At 36.1% G+C, this 26,011-nt stretch overlaps 1 protein-coding gene across 1 annotated transcript in view; it reads right to left on the reverse strand.

The window, feature by feature from the left end:
* NBEA (neurobeachin) overlaps window positions 1–26,011 on the reverse strand; it is a 748,838-nt gene that overhangs the window by 346,147 nt on the left and 376,680 nt on the right. Inside the window, 2 exon segments of the mRNA XM_044913201.1 lie at window positions 13,255–13,421; window positions 17,072–17,180. Coding sequence (XP_044769136.1) covers window positions 13,255–13,421; window positions 17,072–17,180 — 276 coding nt within the window.

Raw genomic sequence — 26,011 nt, forward strand, 5'->3', positions numbered from 1 at the left:
ATTCTAGTTCCTCCTCAGGACAAAATAAAGAGCAATAATATTAATTCAAAAGTGGAGAGGCAGAGCAAGATGGCTGAGGAGTAGGAGACCTGGATTTCGTCTGGTCTCAGGAATTCAGCTGGATAGGGATCAAACCATTCTGAACACCTACAAACTCAACAGGAGATCGAAGAAAAGAATAGCAACAACTCTCTGAACAGAAAAGTGACCACTTTCTGGAAGGTAGGACATGTGAAGTGAATCCGAGGCTATATTCGGGAGGATAGACGGTGGGGGAGGGGGCCTCCGTGGGCCACTTCTGGCAAGTGAGAGAGCCGCGGAGCGCAAAATCAGAACTTTTAGAAGTCTGCTAGGCTGAGGGACGTCGCTCCAGTGGCTAAGCGGGGGGTGGAACCCTCGTGGGACAGTGTGGTCTCAGGACCCTTGGGGTCACAGAAAGACCAGGGGTGCCTGAGTGTGGCAGAGCTCCCAGGGATCAGAGCAGGGAAGCCGGCTGCAGAGACGGAGCCCAGGCACGCGCTCTCAGCTGGGGGTTGCCATAAACGATGATCCGCAGCACAGCTGGGCCACTGCTCCTCCTGCAGGGACCCAACAAGCGGCAGATCCGGGGAGACTCCCCTTCCTCCCCTGGGAGGAGTGGCACAGGAGCGCACCGCACAGATCTGCTGGGTTTGGAGACTCCACACGGGGTCGTGTGCCAGAGATAGAAATGCTCGGTCACAGGTCGGGTGAGTGCGGAGTGCGGCCGGAGGCCAGGGAGACAGGAGTGACCGACTGCTTTTCTCTGGGGGCTCACTGAGAAGTGGGGACCGAGTTCTCAGCTCCTCCGGGACGGAGATTGGGAGGACCCATTTTCACTCTCGTCTTCCAAAGCTGTACAGAAAGCTTGCAGGGAACACAAGCTCCTGAGAGCAAACACGAACAGATTACTTAGCCCAGACCCGGCAAGAGCAGGGCAATTCCGCCTCCCCACAAAGACATTTGGGAACCATAGCAACAGGCTCCTCCCTCAGAAGATCAGCAAGAACAGCCAGCCAAGACCAAGTTTACCGATCAATGAGAACTGCAGAACTCCAGCGCTAGGGGAATACACATAGAATCCATGGCTTTTTTACCATGATTCTGTAGTCTTTCAAAGTTAATTTTATTTTAACTTTTTTTTTTTGAATTTTTCTTTTTCCCTTTTTCAACCAACATCTTATCAATCCCTTTTTTAAAAAACATTTTTTATTTATCATTTTTAGAGTCATATTCTATCCCTTCATTGTAGTTACCCTTATTTTTTGGCATATATATATAAGTTGTTCTCTCTTTAAAATTTTGAGATACAGTTTCTTCTAACAGATCAAAATATACCCTAAATCTCTAGTGTATGGCTTTGTTCTATTCTCCTGCCTGATCACATTCTCTCCCTTTTTTTTTCTTTTTTTTTAAATCCTCTTCTTTCTTTTTTCAAACAACTTCTTATCAATTCCTTTTATAAAATTTTTTATAATTTTCATCTTTATAGTCATATTCCATCCCTTCATCATATCAACCCTTATTTTTGTACATATATAAGTTTTTCTTTCTTTAAAATTTTGGGAGGCACTTTCTTCTAACAGACCAAAATACACCCCAAATCTAGTGTGTGGCACTGATCTATGCACCAGCCTGATTATATTTGATCATATTCTGTTTTTTTTGTTTTGTTTTGTTCTGTTTTTGTTTGTTTTTATCTTTTTCTTTCTCTCTCTTTTTTATCTTTTTTCTTTCTTTCCCTTTCTTTTCCCCCTGCTTCAGGTCTTTTCTGATTTGTTTAGAGTATATTTTCTGGGGATGTTGTTACCCTGTTAGCATTTTGTTCTCTCATTCATCTCTTCTCCTCTGGACAAAATGACAAGACGGAAAAAATCACCTCAACAAAAAGAACAAGAGGTAGTACCGACTGCCAGGGACCTACTCAATACGGACATTAGCACGATGTCGGATCTGGAGTTCAGAATGATGACTTTAAAGATACTAGCTGGGCTTGAAAAAAGCATGGAAGTTATTAGAGAAACCCACTCTGGAGAAATAAAACAACTAAAATCTAACCAAGTCGAAATCAAAAAGGCTATTAATGAGGTGCAATCAAAAATGGGGGCGCTAACTGCTAGGCTAAATGAGGCAGAAGAGAGAATTAGTGATAAAGAAGACCAAATGATGGAAAATAAAGAAGCTGAGAAAAAGAGAGATAAACAACTACTGGATCACGAGGGCAGAATTCGAGAGATAAGTGATACCATAAGACAAAACAACATTAGAATAATTGGGATCCCAGAAGAGGAAGAAAGAGAGAGAGGGACAGAAGGTATATTGGAGCAAATTATAGCAGAGAACTTCCCTAATTTGGGGAAGGAAACAGGCATCAAAATCCAGGAGGCAGAGAGAACCCCTCTCAGAATCAATAAAAATAGGCCAACACCCTAACATCTAATAGTAAAACTTATGAGTCTCAGAGACAAAGAGAAAATCCTGAAAGCAGCTCGGGACAAGAGGTCTGTAACCTACAATGGTAGAAACATTAAATTGGCAACAGACCTATCCACAGAGACCTGGCAGGCCAGAAAGGACTGGCGGCATATATTCAGAGCACTAAACGAGAAAAATATGCAGCCAAGAATACTATATCCAGCTAGGCTGTCATTGAAAATAGGAGAGATAAAAAGCTTCCAGGACAAACAAAAACTAAAGGAATCTGCAAAAACGAAACCAGCCCTACAGGAAATATTGAAAGGGGTCCTCTAAGGAAAGAGAGAGCCTAAAAGCAACATAGAGCAGAAAGGAACACAGACAATATACAGTAACAGTCACCTTACAAGCAATACAATGGCACTAAATTCATATCTTTCAATAGTTACCCTGAATGTAAATGGGCTAATTGCCTAATCAAAAGACACAGGCTATCAGATTGGATTAAAAAACAAGACCCATTGATATGCTGTCTGCAAGAGACTCATGTTAGACCCAAAGACACCCCCAGATTGAAAGTGAGGGGGTGGAAAACAATTTACCATGCTAATGGACAACAAAAGAAAGCTGGGGTGGCAATCCTTATATCAGACAAATTAGATTTTAAACCAAAGACTGTAATAAGAGATGAGGAAGGACACTATATCCTACTTAAAGGGTCTATCCAACAAGAAGATCTAACAATTGTAAATATCTATGCCCCTAACATGGGAGCAGCCAATTACATAAGGCAATTAATAACAAAAGCAAAGAAACACATCGACAACAATACAATAATAGTGGGGGACTATAACACCCCCCTCACTGAAATGGACAGATCATCTAAGCAAAAGATCAACAAGGAAATAAAGACTTTAAATGACACACTGGATCAAATGGACTTCACAGACATATTCAGAACATTCCATCACAAAGTAACAGAATACACATTCTTCTCTAGTGCCCATGGAACATTCTCCAGAATTGATCACATCCTAGGTCATAAATCAGGTCTCAACTGGTACCAAAAGATTGGGATCATTCCCTGTATATTTTCAGACCACAGTGCTTTGAAACTAGAACTCAATCACAAGAGAAAAGTCGGAAAGAACTCAAATACATGGAGGCTAAAGAGCATCCTACTAAAGAATGAATGGGTCAACCAGGAAATTAAAGAAGAATTAAAAAAATTCATGGAAACAACTGAAAATGAAAACACAACTATTCAAAATCTTTGGGATGCAGCAAAAGCAGTCCTCAGAGGAAAGTATATAGCAATACAAGCCTTTCTCAAGAAACAAGAAAGGTCTCAAATACACAACCTAACCCTACACCTAAAGGAGCTGGAGAAAGAACAGCAAATAAAGCATAAACCCAGCAGGAGAAGAGAAATAATAAAGATCAGAGCAGAAATCAATGAAATAGAAACCAAAGGAACAGTAGAACAGATCAACGAAACTAGAAACTGGTTCTTTGAAAGAATTAACAAGATTGATAAACCCCTGGCCAGACTTATCAAAAAGAAAAGAGAAAGGACCCAAATCAACAAAATCATGAATGAAAGAGGAGAGATCACAACCAACACCAAAGAAATACAAACAATTATAAGAACATATTATGAGCAACTCTATGCCAGCAAATTAGATAACCTGGAAGAAATGAATGCATTCCTAGAGATGTATCAACTACCAAAACTGAACCAGGAAGAAACAGAAAACCTGAACAGACCTATAACCACTAAGGAAATTGAAGCAGTCATCAAAAATCTCCCAACAAACAAAAGCCCAGGGCCAGATGGCTTCCCAGCAGAATTCTACCAAACGTTTCAAGAAGAATTAATACCTATTCTTCTGAAACTGTTCCAAAAATAGAAACGGAAGGAAAACTTCCAAACTCGTTTTACGAGGCCACCATTACCTTGATCCAAAAACCAAAGACCCCATCAAAAAGGAGAATTACAGACCAGTATCCTTGATGAACATGGATGCAAAAATTCTCACCAAAATACTAGCCAATAGGATCCAACAGTACTTTAAAAGGATTATTCACCACGATCAAGTGGGATTTATCCCTGGGCTGCAAGGTTGGTTCAACATCCGCAAATCAATCAATGTGATACAATACATTAACAAAAGAAAGAACAAGAATCATATGATCCTCTCAATAGATGCAGAAAAAGCATTTGACAAAGTATAGCATCCTTTCTTGATCAAAACTCTTCAGAGTATAAGGATAGAGGGTACATACCTCAATATCATAAAAGCCATCTATGAAAAACCTACAGTGAATATCATTCTCAATGGGGAAAAACTGAGAGCTTTCCCTCTAAGGTCAGGAATGTGGCAGGGATGTCCACCATCACCACTGCTATTCAACATAGTATTAGAAGTCCTAGCCACAGCAATCAGACAACAAAAAGAAATCAAAGGCATCCAAATGGGCAAAGAAGTCAAACTCTCACTCTTTGCAGATAATATGATACTTTATGTGGAAAACCCAAACGACTCTACCCCAAAACTGCTAGAACTCATACAGGAATTCAGTGAAGTGGCAGGATATAAAATCAATGCACAGAAATCAGTGGCATTCCTATACACCAATAAGACAGAAGAAAGAGAAATTAAGGAGTCGATCCCATTTACAACTGCACCCAAAACCATAAGATACCTAGGAATAACTCTAACCAAAGAGGCAAAGGATCTGTACTCAGAAAACTATAAAATACTCATGAAACAAAATGAGGAGGAGACAAAGAAATGGAAAAACGTTCCATGCTCATGGGTTGGAAGAACAAATATTGCGAAGATGTCAATGCTACCTAGAGCAATCTACACATTCAATGCAATCCCCATCAAAATACCATCCACCTTTTTTCAAAGAAATGGAACAAATCATCCTAAAATTTGTATGGAACCAGAAAAGGCCCCGAATAGCCAGAGGAATGTCGAAAAAGAAAAGCAAAGCTGGCGGCATCACAATTCTGGACTTCCAGCTCTATTACAAAGCTGTCATCATCAAGACAGTGTGGTACTGGCACAAAAACAGACACAGAGATCAATGGAACAGAACAGAGAGCCCAGAAATGGACCCTCAACTCTATGGTCAACTCATCTTTGACAAAGCAGGAAAGAATGTCCAATGGAAAAAAGACAGTCTCTTCAACAAACTGTGTTGGGAAAATTGGACAGCCACATGCAGAAGAATGAAACTCGACCATTTCTTTACACCACACACAAAAATAGACTCCAAATGGTTGAAAGACCTCAATGTGAGACAGGAGTCCATCAAAATCCTAAAGGAGAACACAGGCAGCAACCTCTTCGACCTCAGCCGCAGCAACTTCTTCCTAGAAACATCACCAAAGGCAAGGGAAGCAAGGACAAAAATGAACTATTGGGACCTCATCAAGATAAAAAGCTTTTGCACAGCAAAAGAAACAGTCAACAAAACCAAAAGACAACCCACAGAATGGGAGAAGATATTTGCAAATGACATATCAGATAAAGGGCTAGTATCCAAAATCTATAAAGAACTCATCAAACTCAACACCCAAAGAACAAAGAATCCAATCAAGAAATGGGCAGAAGACATGAACAGACATTTTTCCAAAGAAGATATCCAAATGGCCAACAGACACGTGAAAAAGTGCTCAACATCGCTTGGCATTAGGGAAATCCAAATCAAAACCTCAATGAGATACCACCTCACACCAGTCAGAATGGCTAAAATTAACATGTCAGGAAACAACAGATGTTGGTGGGGATGCGGAGAAAGGGGAACCCTCCTACACTGTTGGTGGGAATGCAAGCTGGTGCAGCCACTCTGGAAAACAGTATGGAGGTTCCTCAATAAGTTGAAAACAGAGCTACCATATGATCCAGCAATTGCACTACTGGGTATTTACCCCAAAGATACAAATGTAGGGATCCGAAGGAGTATGTGCACCCCGATGTTTACAGCAGCAATTTCCACAATAGCCAAAATGTGGAAAGAGCCAAGATGTCCATCGACAGATTAATGGGGATAAAGAAGATGTGGTATAAAATGGAATATTATGCAGCCATCAAAAGGAATGAGATCTTGCCATTTGCAACGACGTGGATGGAACTGGAGGGTGTTATGCTGAGCGAAATAAGTCAATCAGAGAAAGACATGTATCATATGACCTCACTGATATGAGGAATTCTTAATCTCAGGAAACAAACTGAGGGTTGCTAGAGTGGTGGGGGGTGGGAGGTATGGGGTGGCTGGGTGATAGACATTGGGGAGGGTATGTGCTATGGTGAGTGCTGTGAATTGTGCAAGACTGTTGAATCACAGATCTGTACCTCTGAAACAAATAATGCAATATATGTTAAGAAAAAAAAAAAGAATAAGATAGTAGGAGGGGAAGAATGAAGGGGGGGAAATCGGAGGGGGAGACGAACCATGAGAGAGGATGGACTCTGAAAAACAAACTGAGGGTTCTAGAGGGAGGGGCGTGGGAGGATGGGTTAGCCTGGTGATGAGTATTAAAGAGGGTACGTTCTGCATGGGGTACTGGGTGTTACACAGAAACAATAAATCATGAAACAGTACATCAAAAACTAATGATGTAATGTATGGTGATTACCATAATAATAAAAAAGTAAAAAAAAATATTAATTCAAAAGCTAAAATATGTTAAAGCCAGCATGAAGAAAGAAGTAAAAGGAGTTTTATGTTAAAATTCAATATTTTCTTGGGTAAAACAGCACGTATAACTATAGGAATGAAATTCCTTCAGATTTAACATATATTTAATAACAGGATGTAATTGTAAGTACCATTTAATCCCTCCACTTAGGAAGCTACAAATCTACTGGAAGAGACGTGTATCCACACAAATATTAAGTGGTGTATCATAGATAATTGCAATACAGATAATAACAAGATAGGAGGAGGTAGGGTTAAGAAAAATAGGGAAAGCCAGGGAATGTCATAGGGTGACATTTGAACTCAGCTATAAATGGAGTGACCATACTTCCCTATTACTCCCAGTATGTCTTTTTAAAGCAGCCAGACTGATCTTTTAAAACATAAATCAGATCGTGTTACTCTTCTGCTCAAAACCTTTCACTGCTTTTTATGCCACTTAGGATAAAGTCACAAATCCTTAACATGATCTACAAGACTTTAAATCATTCGGCTTATATGTTACTCTCCAGCCTTATCTCAAGCCATTATCCCCATTGCTCACTAAGCTCTAGACATACTAGCCTCTTTTCCATTCATTTTATTATATCTAAGCTCTGAGTCTTTGTAATATTTCTCTCTTGAATGTTCTACACACCATCCGCTGTGATGATTCCCTGCTCATTCTTTAGCTCAAACAGAACTTCTTCAAAGAAATCTTCCCTGACTCCCTAGTCTAAAATGAAGTTCCTCTGTTATACCCTCTCTTTCAGAGTATCCTGTAGTTTTCTTTCCCAGTAATTGCCAGAGTTTGTATTTACATCTTTTATTTCTATAATCACTTGTTTTGTTTAGTATTAGTCACTTCTATTTGACTATTATGAACTAAGTGAGGGCAGGGAGTAAGTCTACTTTACCATGATACTAACAAGAGTTATCTGTTCATTAAATTAATAAAATCAATAAATTATAGCTATATATTACAAGTTAGAGGGTTCTGGGAATGCTCTTTTCATGGTTTGATGGCTGATGGGAAATTACTTTAAAAAGGCTCTTTGGAAGAAGAAGAATAAAGTGGGAGGACTGACACTACTTGACTCAAAACTACCATAAAGCCACATTAACCAAGACAGTATGGTATTGCTGAAAGAACAGACAAATAGGTCAATGGAACAGAGAACCCAGAAATAGACTACAGACTTTGCATCCTTCAAAAGAATTAGCTAAAACTGGATCACAGACCTAAATGTAAAATGCAAAACCATAAAACTCCTAGAAGAGAAAACCTAAATGACTTTGGGTACAGTGGTGCCCTTTTAGACACAACACCGAAGATATTATCCATGAAATAAACAACAAAAGCCGGACTTCATTAACATTAATAACTTCTGCACTACAAAAGACACTATCAAGAGAATGAAAAGACAAGCCACAGATGGGGAGAAAATATTTGCAAAAGACACATCTGATAAGGGACAGTTATGCAAAATACAGGAAGAACTCTTAAAACTCAATAATATAAAAGCAAATAACCTGGTTAAAAAATAGGTCAAAGACTTAACAGGCACCTCACCAAAGAAGATGTACATATGGAAGATAAGCACATGAAATGGTGTTCCACATCATAAGTCATCAGGAATATGCAAATCAAAACAATGAGATACCATTACTTTACCTATTAGAACGGCTAAAATCTGGAACACTGACAATACCCAATGCTGGCAAGGAGGTAGAACAACAGAATTTCTCATACATTGGTAGTGAGAATGCAAAATGTTATAGCCACTTGCAAGACACTCTGGTGGTTTCTACAGAACTAAACATACTCTTACCATACTGTTCATCAATCATGCTTTTTAGTATTTACCCAAAGGAGCTAAAAACCAGTGTCCACAAAAAAACCTGCCCATGGATGTTTATAGCAGCTTTATTCATAACTGCCCAAACTTGGAAGCAACCAAGATACTCCATAAGATATTATAATGATGGACACATGTCACCATCTATTTGTCCCAACCCATAGAATGTACAACACCAAGAGTGAGCCCTCAGGTGGACTACAGACCTTGGGTGATTATGTTATGCTGTGTCAAGGTAGGTTCAGTCTTGGTTAAAAAAATGTACCATTTGGGTGAATGACCTTGATTATGGGAGAGGGTATACATGTGTGTTGGGAGAGGATATAAGGGAAATCTCTGTTGTAAGTCTAAAACTGCTCTAAAAAAAATAAGGTCTTTTTAAAAAGGCTCTTTTCAAAGAGCTAACAAAAAAGAAAAGACACTAACAAATATGAGAAGTCTACTCTGTGTTAGACACTGTTAATCATTTTGTATATAATACTTCATTTTACCATTTAAATAACCCAATGAAATAGGAATTGTTCATCTCACTTTCCAGATGAACCTGAGCTTTGGTTTTATGCAGGGATGAGTACTTTTTGTCATTTAATAAAATGATTTCATTTAAAATATAAAATTGTCCCAGACAATAGACTAATTTATTTTTCCATTCCATCACCAGTATCTCTGTAAAAAAGGGTATACATCAAGTATTCATTTATTAATTTATTCAGTGGATATTTATTTAGCAACATGCATCAGGCATTATTCTAGGTGCAAGGTATACTACTGTAGACAAAAGAGAGAAAAATCCCTTCCATTACGGAGCTTGTGTTCTGGTGGGAGACAAAATAATACAACTGATACGTAAGTGAAGTATATAATATGTAAGATAGTAATAAATGTTGGAAAAGGAAAAATAAAGCAGAGAAATACAATATAAAATACTTGGGGGGGGAAGTAGCTACAGATGACTTTAATTTAATTTAATTCAAAATCTTTAATTTTGAATTAAAACTGGAAGAAAGTGGGAGAGGTACCTGCATAGATTGTTTGGGAGAAAGCATTCCAAGTAGAATAAGCATGTCCTGAAAGCCTGAAAAACAGCAAAAAGCCACAGTGACTGGAATAAAATGAGCCAGGGGAGAGTAGCAGAAGAGGAGGTCAAAGAGTTAACAAAGATCATACCCTTCTCATCCCATGGCTCACTCCACTGCAGCCATACTGGTCTCTGCCTGCTCTTGGATAGGCCAAGCCCCTCCTTCTTTTGCAGGCTGTTTCCTCTGCTTGATATGCTCAGACAGTTCTTTACCCAAGTGGTTCTTTATCAGAATGGACTTCTCTGACCACTCTATCAAAAATAGCACACTCTGTCCTTGCTGGTCATTGTAAGGATTTTAACTTTCAGTGGGACAAGTTTCACAGGAAACTTCTGGAGCAACACCGTCCAATGGAACTTTGTGCATTGATGGAAGTGTTCTGTGCTGTCTAATATGCTAGCCACCATCCACATGTGGATACTGAGTACCTGAAAGGTGACACTACATTTTTAATTAAATTTAATTTTATTAAATTTCAATAGCTACATGTGACTAGTGGTTACCATCTTGCACAGCACGGCTCTCGCGGTTTCTGAGCAGAGGAGCAAAAGGATCCACATTTTAATAAACGTCACCCAGGCTGTCGTGTGGAGAATGGCCTTTAAGAGAATCAAGGCAGAAGCAGGAAGACTATAGAAAATGCTGCCGGGACAAGTCAAGTGAGAAATGATGGCAATATTTTGGATCAAGGGGATAGCAAAGGTAATGTGCTGGATATATTTTGTAGCAGAGTCAGTAAGATGTGCTGCGGGGCTCAATGTGTGATGTATTAGGAGCAGTTAGGATAAAAGCAACATTTATGGCCTGGGCAACTTTAAGAATGGAGTTGCCCTCGGCTGAGAGGGATATTGTTTGGGAGAAAGTCTTAGGAGCTGTTTTGTCATCTGAAGTATGATATCTAAGTAGAAGACGCCAAGTAGGTAGAGGGATATACAGGTCTGGAGGTAAGCGAAAGATCTGGACTAGGGATAATAAATTGGGGAGTTATCAACATAGTCGTCGTATTTTTAAGCCATGAGATTAGTAAAAATTACCTAGAGAGCGAATAAGACAAAAAAGAGAAGCAATCTAATGACTGAGCTTATTAATTAGTCAAATACTAAGTAAGACTATAGAGAACAAAACCTATTCTTAAAGATTTATTAGAGTTCAGTGACCTATTTAGGAAAGGATGGTAACAGAAATTTGTGTGTTTTTAGTTAGTCAGCACTGGGAATTAATGTGCAGAAAAGAAGAGAAGCTACCTTTATGTCTAGGGGGTCCTGCTGCCAGTCTTTCTGTCAATCTCTAATGAAACCCAGTAAAGGATCAGCTGAACAGAGGATACACTTGACACATGACTGCTGTTATGGAGGTGACTTAACTGTATTCTAATTACATGATGAAGTAATTAAGACCTCAAACTCACGTACATCTTTATACACCGAAGGCAATATTCTGAGTCATATCAGCTGAATTATTAGCAATATTATGTTACAGTCCTGATTGTATATAACTAAAAAAATAAATCCAATTCAGAGGATACAAAAAGAGAAACAAGGTCTATAGGTGGGCAAAATGCTCATGTTATTGCTACCATGTATGATGTTAAACCTTACGTGTCAAGTTGACTAGGCTATGGTGCTCAGTTGTTTAGTCAAATAATAGTCTAGATGTTGCCGCACAGGTATTTCCTAGATGTGATTAACATCAACAATCACTGGACTTTAAATAAAAGATAAAATGTGGGTGGACCTCATCCAATTAGCTGAAGGACTTAAAAAAACAAAACAAAATAAACCTTGAGGTTAATCGGAGAAGGACTCCTGTGTCAGGACTATAGCAAAAATCATGCCTTAGTTTCCAGCCTGCCACCCTATCCTACAGATTTCAGACTTACCAGCCCTCATAATCACGTGAGCCAATTCCTTAAAATAAATCTACATCTATATCTATATTAATACCTATACCTATACGTCTATCTATGTCTCACATATATCCCATTGGTTCTGTTTTTCTGTTTTTTTCTGGAGAACCCTGACTGAAACACTGTCTCTCCTTGTACAAGCTGTGTGATACTATGTAAATTTTTATTTAACCTCTGAAAGCTCCAGTTTCCTCAATATAATATGGAACACATTTGAGTACCAACCTAAATAGAGATGTTCTGAAGGTTAAATGAAATAATTCATGTAAAGTTCTTAGTATGATGCCTGGCAAACAATAAATCTTCTTAAATAAAAGCTAGATGTCACAGTATTAGTATTATTATAAGAAACAAATATTGAGTGTTGATTATTTTTAAAGTCATTAAGTTATAATTTTACCTTAAATAAAAAAATTATAGATTTACCAAGTCTATCTCACACCTGAAATACCAGGAGAGATGGTCAAACAGTATCGTGGTCATATTCTAGATGTTCTTCCCTAACTAATAGAATTACTTCTATCAGAATTCTTCTTAGTAGTGTCCTGCTCACAATTAACTAACCCCTACACTCTGCCAGAGACTTAAAAACACTTAATAGGATCAAATAAAATAGAGATCTAAAAATGAACCTTAGCAATTGAAATATAGTGACTGCCTCACTATTATTTTTCTAGAAAACTTCATTGTGTAGAGGAAAAAAAACAAAACAATTTTAGGTCCACAAAACTTTAGGAAGGAGAACATCCCTAATTCATAAACAACCGATTTTGGTTTACTTCTACTATGATATCATAAATGCCCTAATCTGCAATGAAAATCTTTCATAAGAAAGACTGAATAAAAAAATATGGAAGAAGAGTTTTAAAAAGAATGTGTTACCTCTCCATAGTAAATGCTTATATTATTACCTGTTTATAAGAAAAATTAAGAATGATATAAATTTAATAAGTAGGTAGACTCTTGAAAGATGAAAAAAAAGAGCCAATTCTTAAAATTCACATACATCATATAAGAGATAGGAGTCTAAAATACTTGCCTAATTTTTTTTTTGTATTACATATTACTATTAAATTAGAAATGACTTCCATTGGAGCTTCTGTTAGAAGTTTAGATTTTCTTCTAAAGAATTCTAAAGAAGAATTACTAAAGGTATCAGGGAAAAATTCAAGTAATTTTTATGCTTTAAATCATATTTTCTACATAATTTTAAAGTTTATAATCTTTAACTTCTATTATAAATAACCTGTGACTTATTATTTACTTGTAAATTTGTGAAACTCACCTATGAGAAACCGCTCCCCAAGCGCCATGCTTATTTGTGAGAATGTTAAGGATCTTCTGTTTCAGTTGGTTTGCTGTAACGTGATCTCGATGTTTAGCAGCACTTATGAGATGATCACACATCTTTTCTTCCTCTCTTCTATCAGCAGCATACTGGGCACACTGTGACTACAAAAAATATACAAACAATGCATAATATTTAACAATGTATAACTTTTGCTGTGTCAAAGTAAGGAATGATATCTGACTTTAAGTTAAAGGGTAGTAACAATTCAATTTTAAAAACTCAGATAATACAATCTTGTGAAAATTTAATTAAAAATTTTTTTAAAAGTAAAAAAAAGAATATAGTCACTACACTCACTTTTCAAACTTGCAAAAATGTGTTCTATGTGCTTATACATAAAAGTATATGGAAGATAATTTGGATGATGTTATATAAAGTAATTAATGATGTTTAAGGCTCCTAAAATTCCGAGAGTCTGATTTTAATATATTCCAAAAGTAATCATTTTAGAATGGTTTAGTAAAAATGTGAATCTAATTATTTTAACCAATATGGTATATGCCACACTTAAAATGAGAATTACATTCTTGATAATTATATAGAAATCCAAAACTTGCCATTTAATTTATAGTTTTCCATTTCATGAATGGCAATGTGGTGTACAAGGAAAAGCAATGATTTAGGAATTCAGTCTTGTTTTTTATCCCACACTTTATGAAAATTCTTTTATTTCCCCATCATACTCAGGTTCATATTTTTAAAATGAGAAGCTAAAGTTTTCTCTATATTCTCTCCCAACCTTAGAATTTGATGTGTTCAAAGGTTCCCATGATAACAACTATCTTATTCTTATCTTTCCTAATAATCAGTTATTCTGTCCACTGTCCGCATTCATGCTCACCGGTACCAGCAACATAGCTAATCGGTATCGGTCTCACTGTGTATCAAAAAGGTTCAGTATGAACATGAAGATGAACATCTCTTTAAGTATAAGTTTGATTTTTTTGTATAATAATTTTTATATAGGGTGGACTGACCGTAAATTCTAACATTACCAAGTATGTAATATGAGTCATATAACTAGAAGAAAAAAAGTCTCACATCTAAAAATACATATAATTAGTTCACATCCATCTTTACTATGTAAAAATTTGTTTCATGGAAGGTATTTGAACATATCCCTGAAGTCTATCTATTGATACAGACTACTACCACAAGTCATCTCTTTCAGAGAAATAACCCTACAGTAATCTAAGAAGGATTAATTCATTTTCCAATTTATCTTTTTGTACAGGGAATCACCAATTAGTACAATGATCTGCCTCCATAATGAGGTTAATATTTCATTAGCTCATTGGAGAGCAAAATTAAATTTTCATTTTTCTTCCTTAACAATTACAATGGTTAACTAAAAAAAACTTAACTGTGAAGTACCCATCTCAAATTAAATATACTTTATCTCTTAATTACAGGCTTATATGGGAGACAGAGAAATTCCCCCCAAAAGTCCTAGTAAAATGTCATGGCTTTTATAAAATCTTTTATAATTTAAAAGTGGTGTTTGATAAACCACACAGGCATGCACACACACACACACACACACACAGTCAACGCACTTACCAAGATAGCTCTAACTTAAAAAGAACAAATTTGAACATTTCAGTTAAAAAAACAATATATATCCATTAAATAACAATGATAATACTCTCAAAATTTGACTTATGTTAGTATTTTTATTTTATATTTACATAATCTAAAAAGCACTGAGTCTTCATGTCCACTTCATAGCCTCTTATCACTCTTAGCCATGCATCCTCAGTAGGAATGATCTCATCCCCAGGGGGTAAAAAGTGGTGTTGGGGGTGTGAAAAAATCACATTCCTTTTATGTATAAAGCACAGACGTATATATAGTACACAAACAGATATGCAGCATATTGTAGAAATAAAATTTTACTGGAAGAGGGAGATTGGAATGAAAATTGTCTAAAAAGATTCCTTGTGGGGGGGCACTAATGAAAAAAAAGGCTGAGAAACCCTGCCCTTAGCTTAATTTCATCTTGGCTAAATATGTGTTAAAATTCGTAACTAATATCTAGCTGCTTGAAAATCTATTTTAAATATTTTCACATGACAAATACTGATCTTATATCCCCACAAAATATCTTGATTTTCTTAGTAGAAATATGAATGATTCAAAACTCATCCTGCAGGGGATTTAGCTAATATTCTAAATCTTATTTACTAACCGAAGTCAATAGTTAATTGAATATTCTTATTTTGTTTAGACTCCTGACATATCTCATATCTAAACATATGCTTCAAAGAACAGATAAGTCAAAACTTTCTTGACATCCAGATTATAGCAGGATAACTTGATAAATATCCAGAAGTATTTACTGTTGAAGGGATATGAAACTTCACATTGATAAACACCCAATTGTCAATGTACTTTTATCAAAGTTTAAAATATTTGGTATTTTTTTCAAAATAAGGTTGTTGCAATCTCATGTGACAAGTGTGTGCTGCCTCACCTGACAAATGAGGCAGAGGTTAAGAGTATGAGAGTGACAACAGTTATTTCTCTGTCTCATGCTTTTCAGCTAGCGAGGTCAGAGATTACTAGACCAAGGGCATCAACTTGCGTGACGAAGAGAGCTGGCTTACTGAGATAAAAACCTCATCAAAACTGAAATCTTGGGCTCTGATTTCCAGCCACACCACACTTGTTTACATGTTGCATCAGGAAAATAAACTGATGGTTATTTATTATTTTCAAGGCCACTGACAGTTCAACCTAAGCCAAATACCAGGTTACTTGAATATTTCTGAAACCAAGTTTCTTTGCAAATTGAATGAATTAAGTAATCACTATAATTTAAAACACTGAAATCAATATATTGAACCGAGGCAATTAAAAAAATGTCAAATAATTATTAACATGCTAGAAATATAAAAATATTTTTATAAATTCTATTAGTATGGAATATACAATATTTCTTTTTTAAAAAATGATTTTATTTATTTATTTGAAAGAGAGAAACACAGCGAGAGAGGGAACACAAGCAGGGGGAGTGGGAGAAGGAGAAGCAGGCTTCCTGGGAGCAGGGAGCCTGATGTGGGGCTCGATCCCAGGATCCTGGGATCATGACCTGAGCCAAAGGCAGTAGCTTAATGACTGAGCCACCCAGGCACCCCTACAATATTTCCATATACTTTAGTTTTTGCATATAAAATAGAAACGATACTTAATTTTTTCTTTAGTCAAGGTACTTAGGAGGAGTTTTAAATTATTATATTCTCAATATATGTATATATCTGCATGCATACCATATAATAGCAATGCTTCAATTGTCAATAAAATATTGATTATAACAATAAAACATGAACTGAAGTGATCTTTGGTCACTCTAAAGATGGATACATTAATAAATAATAAATCACTGAATATTTGGTAAAACAGTTTCTTCATATAACCACTTGTTACACCCATCTCTAGTGATGTATAAACTAGTTTAAAAATTACTAAAGTAACTGCATCATAAAATTTTATTTGCCTTTAAGAGTACATTAGAACAACTTCGGTCTACCAAAAGGTTAGGCACATGGTAAGAAGAATCTCTGTATGCTGTAAATGAGGTAAAAATTAGTGCTGTGTGTTTGGCATTTACTAAAGCTTTAAAAAAAAAAAAGAACTGAAATGACTTGAATGAAATTTTCCTTTTTAAAAAAACCTTCTTATGTAAGGTTATCATCAGTGATAGCTGACTTATAACAGAGAAACAGAATTTAATCTGCCACCAAAACCTTACCTCAAACTCTGCATGTTTATGTACATCCTCAGCTCTCTGTCTGTTCAAAATAAACTCAGCTTCATTTGCAACACGAACTATATGGTCCTTCATAGCATGGCATAGTAATCTAAAAAGGAAGATACCTTTGAAATTATTATTCTTAATAACTTCAGTTAATACTACTTTTAAATAATCAAATTTCAGTATTTGAAATATTAATTATGGATAAAGTTTAAAGTTACATTATGAAATTAAGATAGATGAAATTATAACTCAGACATTTGAAATACAGAAATATACCATAAAACTGTTACAACAATGCCTCTGTTAAGTACTGTGTGTCTTGTCAATGAATGATTCAGTTAATTTGATAAAGTTAGTTAAGGCAAAACAAATCAAGGCTTTTTGACAGTGTTTTAAATGGTTAAAACAACAGAATTCATCACCTTTGGAGTAAATGGTGAAAACAACAGAATTCACTATCTTGGAAGTAGATTTTCACACAAACGCTAGATGGCCATATATTAGGAAACCTATAAACTGAATTTTTAAACAATAGAAGTTATCTGAATATTCAAATTGTTTTTAAAAAGTGTAAGACATCCAGTGAAAGCCTCACTTTATCACCTCACCACCTGATTTCCAACCTCATCAGGTACCTGTTGTATTAGTTTCTTGCATGTTTTCAGAGACTTTTAAAAATACATAAGAAAATACAAATATGTTTTCCCCCATATCCTTACACTATGGTAGTATATTATACTATAATACAGTATTATTTTCTGTACCTAGCTTTTCTCACTTAGCAATATATCTTGAAGACCTTTTCTTATGTATACACAGGGAGCTTCTTCATACTTCTTTTATAGCATAGGGCAGAGGTTATTCAAAGATGGCTGCAACAGTATCTCTATATCCCACATGCTCTTTTGCAGTGTGATATTGTTATTGCTCCATCAAAAAGAGGAGTCATTTTCTGCTCCTCTTAGATCCACCTGTGACTTCCTGTGACCAACAGAATATAGCAGAAGTGATGTTTCGTGACTTCTGGGGCCAGGGCATAAGATGCCTTGTACCTTTTGCTCTTCTTTCTTGGAACTCTGTCTTCTAGAATCTGCTGCAATACTGAGAAAAGCTCACATTATGTAGACAGCCCGAGGAGAATAGAGGACCTCAGGATCCCAGGCCTAGATGAGTTCCCAAGCCCAGAGCCAGCCTCCCAGGTGACTGAAATGCCAGACAACTTCACAGGGAGCAAAGGAACTGCTTAGCTGAGCCCAGTCAATGAGAATAATGAGAGATTTAAAAATGGGTCTTGGTTTAAACCACATGATGATGATGATGATGGTGATGAGGATGACGACGATCAAGGAGGAGAAGGAGGAGGAGAAGAAATCGACAACTGTCACCAAACCACTTATTGAGAGATACGTAATAAAATAGGTAGTTTACACATAATATTTAATTCTCACAAGAAACCTGAGAGATATATATTATTTTCATTTTTAAACATAAGAAACCAAGGCTCAGAAAAATTAAGTTCTTTGCCTCAGATCGCAATTTAAAAAAAATTCTCCTAATTTTATATTTTGCATTGCATCTTCATTAGCCAACAATATTTTTTGAAGTAAAACCTTTCATGTTAACTTCTGCTCTCCTCCACTGTGGGCAATTCTAACATTAATTCTTGTCATTTTGTCAATTATAAACAGTGACTGGGCCTTTTCACATCTTCTAAAATGTTTTCTTTTGCAATACGCAATTACCGTGTTAAAAATAATCAAAGGATATTTGAAGTTAACTCTAAGCCTTTTTGGGTTTTTCTTAAAGGGCAAACTTACAAAATAATGTCTGTTCTTTTACTTGTATCATTTTAAGACTCAGTTCAAACACTCATCTCCATTCATGGTCCAATTTTTCTCTACTTAGATTTTTAACAAGAGTGCTATTTTCAAGATTGCTATTCTTTATTTCTACTGCTCATTAATGAAATGAATTATCATTTTATTCTTGCTCAAGTTGTTATAAATTTCAGTCAGAATGGGAAAAGATTGAACCTCATTTTAACTTTTGTATATACTAAATAGCAACTCATAGTAATTCTTTCTATATTGTTCACTACATTCTCTCTACCTATAGCAAACTTGTCTTCTTCACTGGTAACTATGTATAAGCAAACAAAAAAATATTACTGGGTATCCTGATATTTCTAAATTATTGCTTAATATAATTTGTAAAAGCTATATAACATGTCTTTGAAATGAGTCTGACTGTATTGAATTTATTTCTTCACTGTAATGTATTAAGGTGGAATTACACAGCACTAAGTTTTAGTATCTTTTCACCAAATTATGTGTAATATCTGTATGGCATCTTCTACAAAAACCAGCTAGTGAATGGTCTCTCTATTTCAAGGCAGTAATGTAGATACTGAATTCAACATAGTTCTCAGTAGAAATCTTTTCGCCCAAAGTTCATGTGTGGTCTGACATCATTACTCCGTGATGAGATTTAAGTTAAATAATGGCTGTCATTCTCAGACCAGCAGGGACTTCCTGGCAGTATGACACAACTAAAATCTTGCATAACAGCAGGGTAAGTGGAAATATCACCTGAAAACATGCAGCAATAATTTCTCCAATTATACTTAAGAGGAACATAGGCATATTCCAATGGGAATATTTTCTAATTTTTAGCACAAAAGTTAATGATAATATAAATTATTCAAAGAACGAAAAGGTTAAGGGAATCTGTTAGAAGCCACAATACTTGTGAAAAAAGGCTAAGACTTCTCTATAATGTTGGAGGGTAAACGATCATACAGATAATCTTCAATTCACTGAGGGATAGAAAAATAAAAAAAGTTAAAGACTGTAACTTAAACTCTGAATATTAAGTTTTGTGAAATCATTAAGTTTTGTTGGTCTATATTTGCTAGGCTGGCTTCAAAAGAGAAAAGAGATGTGAAATACTGGAATATTCTGTTCAATGGCTTTGTCTAGTGCATGAAAGCTGAAGAAAGCCAGGAGGAAATCTAATATGTGCAAATTAATGTGGATTACAAAACTTAAATAGATTAACAGAACACAGCAGGAAGGGGGAGGCTCTAGGTCTGGCTGGCTAATAGGTATGACTCCCAGGAGCAAAACAGTGGATTGGCATAGCAAAGAGGCACAGTGGCAAAGGAGGGGAGAGGGTGGGGAAGACTCTTGCCTCCTCAACACCAGAGAAATTATATTAATTACCTGAAAGTCCACCCTCCTAGCTCTGACACTTATGAGTTCTATATCAACTAACATACTTATGAGCTACACATCAACTAACGTAGGTTATTTTACTTCCATAGAGAAAAAGAATCTTAGTTCTGACTCAGAATCATTCTGGGTAACTTCATTATTCACATGGAAAACCATTCCCCAGAGTAGCTCACAATTCCCTGTCCCTTTTTTAAGGGGATCTAAAAATACCTCAATCTATGATTCCTTTAGAAACTTCAATTCTACCTCACTTCAGGAAATCACTCTACCAGCCCTAACTGGCTTCACTTCCTAAATCTTTAACCCCCAACAATCTACTTTCTGATTGCAACCTCCCTACACTTACTGTTCTCTCTTGCCTTCATTTGTCCCTCCCCTGGACTCAGGCAAAAACAAGCTCTTGATTCTTCTAACTTGCAATTGTTTAATCCCTCTATGTTCTCTTAATCCTTCTTCCACTGCTCAGATTCACTTCTTTTCCCACCAAACTTGCCATCCCACAGTTCCATGTTGTAACTACTTTCTTGCTGGCACCTTCACTCAATTCCTATCTATCTGCCACAATTGCTCAGGAAATATGTAACCCTAGATTAAGAATTGGTCTCCCTCCTCTGTCTTACATCTGGACTGTTGAGGAAAGCTCACAAAACCAAATTTCATTGAAGATGAAGTTTCTGTTTCTTTTTTACAGCCAATTTCTTTTACTCATGTTTTGAGAGTCCACAGAAATATCTTTAGTGTCCTAACTTTATTCAATTACTTTTTTTCTTTATTTAAAAAAATACTGTATTTATTTGAATGTATGTTTATATTGATTTGGATATATATTTAACACATAAACACACACATTTATTAACCACTCTGCTGCACTTTGTGTTTATCATTCTCTTGCCTCTTCATTGTTTTATCTAATATATGTATATGCCAAAATATGTTGTCCAGATTAACTTGTTTATAAATTTTAGAAATAAAGTGGCACGTTTTCTGCATTCGTTTCAGATTAAGAAAATCCTTCTCTGTTTCTAGTTTGCTAAGAATATTTTTTAAAAATCATGAATGTTGAATTTTATTTGATGCATCTGAACCTACTGGGAGGATAATAAGGATTTAATATGATAAATGAAAGACATTTTTAGGAATTTTAAAATGATAAACAACTTTGGCATTCCTGGGTTAACTTTCCCCCACCTCCCTCCCCTAGTTCTCCACTCCCACAGACATAGTATATCTTTATACATAGCTGGACTAGGTTCTGTTAATATTTTAATAAGGATTCACACATCTACATTCATAATGGAGACTGGTTTGTGGTTTTCCTTTCTCCCACACATCTTGTTCACTTTTGTAGTCAGGATTAAACAGGCCTCAAAGAATGAGTTGAGAGCATTCCCTCTGTTTGTGTTCTCTAGCAGCTGGTCTATGGTTGGAATGGTGCTTTATTTGAACATTTGGTAGAATATAACTGTAAACTATTACTGTAGGAGGAATTTCACTGATTAAATCTCCTTCATACTTAGAACTTTAGGGTCTTTTTACTTGTTATTCAATCTTTGGAAATTATATATTTTTTAGGAATTTTCCCATTTCATTAAAATTTTTATTTTTTTATTTTTTTATTTTTTTTTAAAGATTTTACTTATTTATTTGAGACAGAGAGAATGAGAGAGAGAGAGCACATGAGAGGGGGGAAGATCAGAGGGAGAAGCAGGCTCCCTGCCGAGCAGGGAGCCCGATGCGGGACTCGATCCAGGGACTCCAGGATCATGACCTGAGCCGAAGGCAGTCGCTTAACCGACTGAGCCACCCAGGCGCCCTAAAATTTTTATTTTTAATGGTAAAACATTTTGATAGCACTCTCATTATCTTTTCTAAATTTATCTATAATTATGTTTCCTTTTTATTTCTGATGTTTATTTTTCTGTTTTGTTCTTAATCAATCTTGGGATAGTTTGCCTATATTATTATTAAAGAAAAAATCTTTGTATTTGTTCATCTGTTCTATTGTATCTTATTTTTCTGTTTCAGTGATTTCTGTTCTGGTCTTTATGATTTGCTAGGTACCTGATATGAAATATGGACTCACAAATAACATCTGGCTAAATGGATGACTGACTGACTGAATACATGAATGTGTTATGTGAGAAGGAGGGGCAAAGAAGAAATAGAATTTTAACATTAAGGTAATTTCTTAGCACCAGGAAATTCTATGGTACATTTAGCACACGAAAAATGAGGTAAATAAAAAATACCGGATAACTTTAGGAATATCTATTACAGAACATTTTCTTCCTCATAGTATCTATATAATATAGGAAATGAATGAAATGTTCATCTTCATCTTTTTTTTTTTTTAGAAAAAGAGAGGTGGGGGTAGAGGCAGAGGGAGAGGGAGAAAGAGAATCTTAAGTAGGATCCATGCCCAACACAGAGCCCAACGCGGGGGGCTCCATCTTACAACTTTGAGATCACATCCTAAGCCAAAATCAAGAGTTGGATGCTTAACCAACTGAGCCACCCAGGCACTCTCAAGTGGTCTTCATCTTCTAATGTGAGCCTATTTTCCAAAGGAAATAGAAAAAAAAAATCCCAATTTGTTCAATCCTATTTGTTCCTATTCTAAAACAGACAGAGATGTCATAGATATAGGAAAAAAGTCAAGAGACAAAGCAAAGTATTCTATTCCAAATGGAATATATATCAGCAGGGCAAATTCTGATATTCTAGGAAGAATCCAATTTTATGCAGTATGTTATAATTTAATTGCTGGTCTTTGACTTGAGATTAACAGATGCTGAATTTTAAATACAACCTCTGTAATTTGATGAAAGAAAAAATCAATAGAAAAAGCAATATGAGAGGTCAGAAAAATTAGTCTTCCATTACCTACGATGAATGAGGGGACAAAAGCAAATCTAGTTTATATTTAGGTTCTGCCTTTTATCAGTATTATGAATTGGGCAAACAATTTTCCTTGTGTCTGAGTTTCAGTTTCCTGATTGGAAAATGAGGGTGTACTATTTCAGATAGCTTATAAACTGGGGAAAAGCGTGTATACCCAAACTGCAAGATTAGATTTTTAGATCCTGATTTATTTAGCCAAGAAGACAGACTCTGATTGGAAGTTAAGTGGCCACACAGCATAGGAGCAGAATTCCCTTTGGCCCCAAAATCTGGCATAGAGACTCTGGTGACACTGCAAGGTAGAGTCTGCTTGGGCCAGAGAAGCTTAATTGTTTCCTTAATAGATTATTTAAGGACACCTGGGTGGCTCAGTCCCTTCGGCTCAGGTCATGATCCTGGGGGTCTGGGATGGAGCTCTGAGTCAGGCTCCCTGCTCAGCGGGGAGCCTGCTTCTCCCTCTCCCACTCCCCCTGCTTATGCTCTCTCTGTCAAATAAATAAATAAAATCTTAAAAAAAAATAGACTATTGGGCACCTGGGTGGCTCAGTCGTTAAGCATCTGCCTTCGGCTCAGGTGATGATCCCAGGGTCCTGGGATCGAGTCCCACATCGGGCTCCCTGCTCGGCAGGAAGCCTGCTTCTCCCTCTCCCACTCCCCCTGCTTGTGTTCCTGCTCTCGCTATCTCTCTCTGTCAAATAAATAAAATCTTTAAAAAAAAATAAATAAAAGTAGACTATTTAAAAATCTGGAAAAACTTTTAACTTTTTAATTTAAAATTTAAAAAAATTATTTTAGAAAATGTTTACAAGCTTTGGGCTCTACTGGTTCTTGAAATATTTTACTGCCAACAAGTCTTCACCTTATGAAAATAGCAAAATAAATACCATGTTGTTCCTGAGAAGTCTCTAATTTTCCTACATTCCCCAAAAGTACATTTCCTTTAAGGAGGGACAACTCATACGGTTATGAGCGCATAGAGAATGAGAGAATACTTGTAAAGTGTTTGACATGTACTAGGTACCCCCCCCCCCCCCCCCGGCTCACCAAATAGTAGTTCACTTTTCTGAAAGGTACACTTTGATACATTGGTTCTTCTACACTGATTAAGAAGGAAAAACAATGGCATATCTTGACATTTGTCTATGAACCCCCACATCAGGCTGTGGTGGGACTTTCAAAGTGATTCTGCATATTCAAACCTAGATTTGTAAGTCAGCATATTAGTTATGAGCTGTACTACTAATCAAACTTCATATTTTTTTAGGCAAGACCCAATTTACTCAATTATATGACTGGTAAAATACAAAGATTAGAAAACTGGGGCACAGTAGGGGGTCTCTGTAATGGGCTATCCTGAGTCTTTCTTTGGTGCAAAGGAAAGAAAAGTGGAAAAACAGACACTAGAGACTTGAAAATCTCTCTCTATATATGGCTGTTAGGAAAAAAAATTACATACAGTATTAAGTTATTGTCTTAAAACACCAAACCTTTCCCAGAGAATAAAATACGAATTATTCATGTTTTTGGATCAACTTATTATATGAAAACCTATTCTGTAAAAATATAATCAGACATACACTTGTCTCAGATTCACTGGAGAACTGGAGTTTTGATCTGGGAAAAGTAGAGAGAAGGAAGATAAAACCTAAAGGATAATTTTGGAGCTTGAGATTGAGGTCTATGGACTTGATATGGAAGAGAGGAGTCATTAAAGACAGAAAGTGAGGTGAGAAGAGGGAATTAACATTGGTTGAAAACCTACCCCCACCCCCCCATGTAATTAACTGTTATGAAAAAGCTCTGGGAATTAAGTAATTATGTTGGATGAAAACAAGGATCCACCGATAGGCATTTCATTTTCTTATCACCTATTTGCGGCTTCAAATAAGTCTATCACTTCAAATACATAAAAGGAGAAATTTATATTATAATCTACTATGAACCTAAACAGCTATTATACTTAGTGAAGCATAGAAAAAAATCACTTAGCTTATGATTATATTTATGTTTCCAGTTATGGGTAAAGATGGTGATAATTTTACATGACTCCTAAGATGAATGAATGAAGTGTAATAGTTCTCATAGTCCTCAAATTTTGGTGTACTTTAAAGATCCTGATCATTTGCAGAACATATTAAAAATGGTGATATAACTCCCATCCAGAGATTCTGACTGCATAGGTCTGAGGTGAGACCCAAGTATCTACCTGTTTCATAAACATCCTTGTGATACTAATGCACATTGACATTTGAGGACCACTGAGTTCATGCAGTGTGAATGATGGGAAAGTCTGGATTTGATTTCTTAGGAAGATTCATTTCTCTCTATTTATGGGGGGAGCATGGCGCTGCTTAGTTAACTTCATTTAGTTGCACAGTTCCAAAATCGATCCCCAAGTTAACTAGCTCAGAAATAACATCATTAGAAGGATTACAAAAAGCATACATGTATTTAACATTGTAGGTTAGGGTCACTTCTTAAGATGAGTCCCCAGGTATTCTAATACTATTTTAGTCACTAGATTAAGTAAGTCAACTTTTATGGTACACATACAAAGGGAGTTACTTTCGATTTGTTCACAGGCCAGAAAGGTCAATTTATATCAAATCTATTTTTCTTCTTTCCAATCTCTTCAGTGATGGGTTGCTTAGCTATTTACTCTTCTATGTAAAACCAGTCTCAACAACTAATATCAGTATGGAGGATTTGTATAACTTACTCCTCTTATAGTTTAATATGGATTTAGAAAACATTGTTATTAGAATAGGATATGTTAAGGTTGTTTTAAGACACATAAACT

Source organism: Neomonachus schauinslandi, chromosome 3 (genome assembly GCF_002201575.2).
Source record: "Neomonachus schauinslandi chromosome 3, ASM220157v2, whole genome shotgun sequence".
Lineage (NCBI taxonomy): Eukaryota > Metazoa > Chordata > Mammalia > Carnivora > Phocidae > Neomonachus > Neomonachus schauinslandi.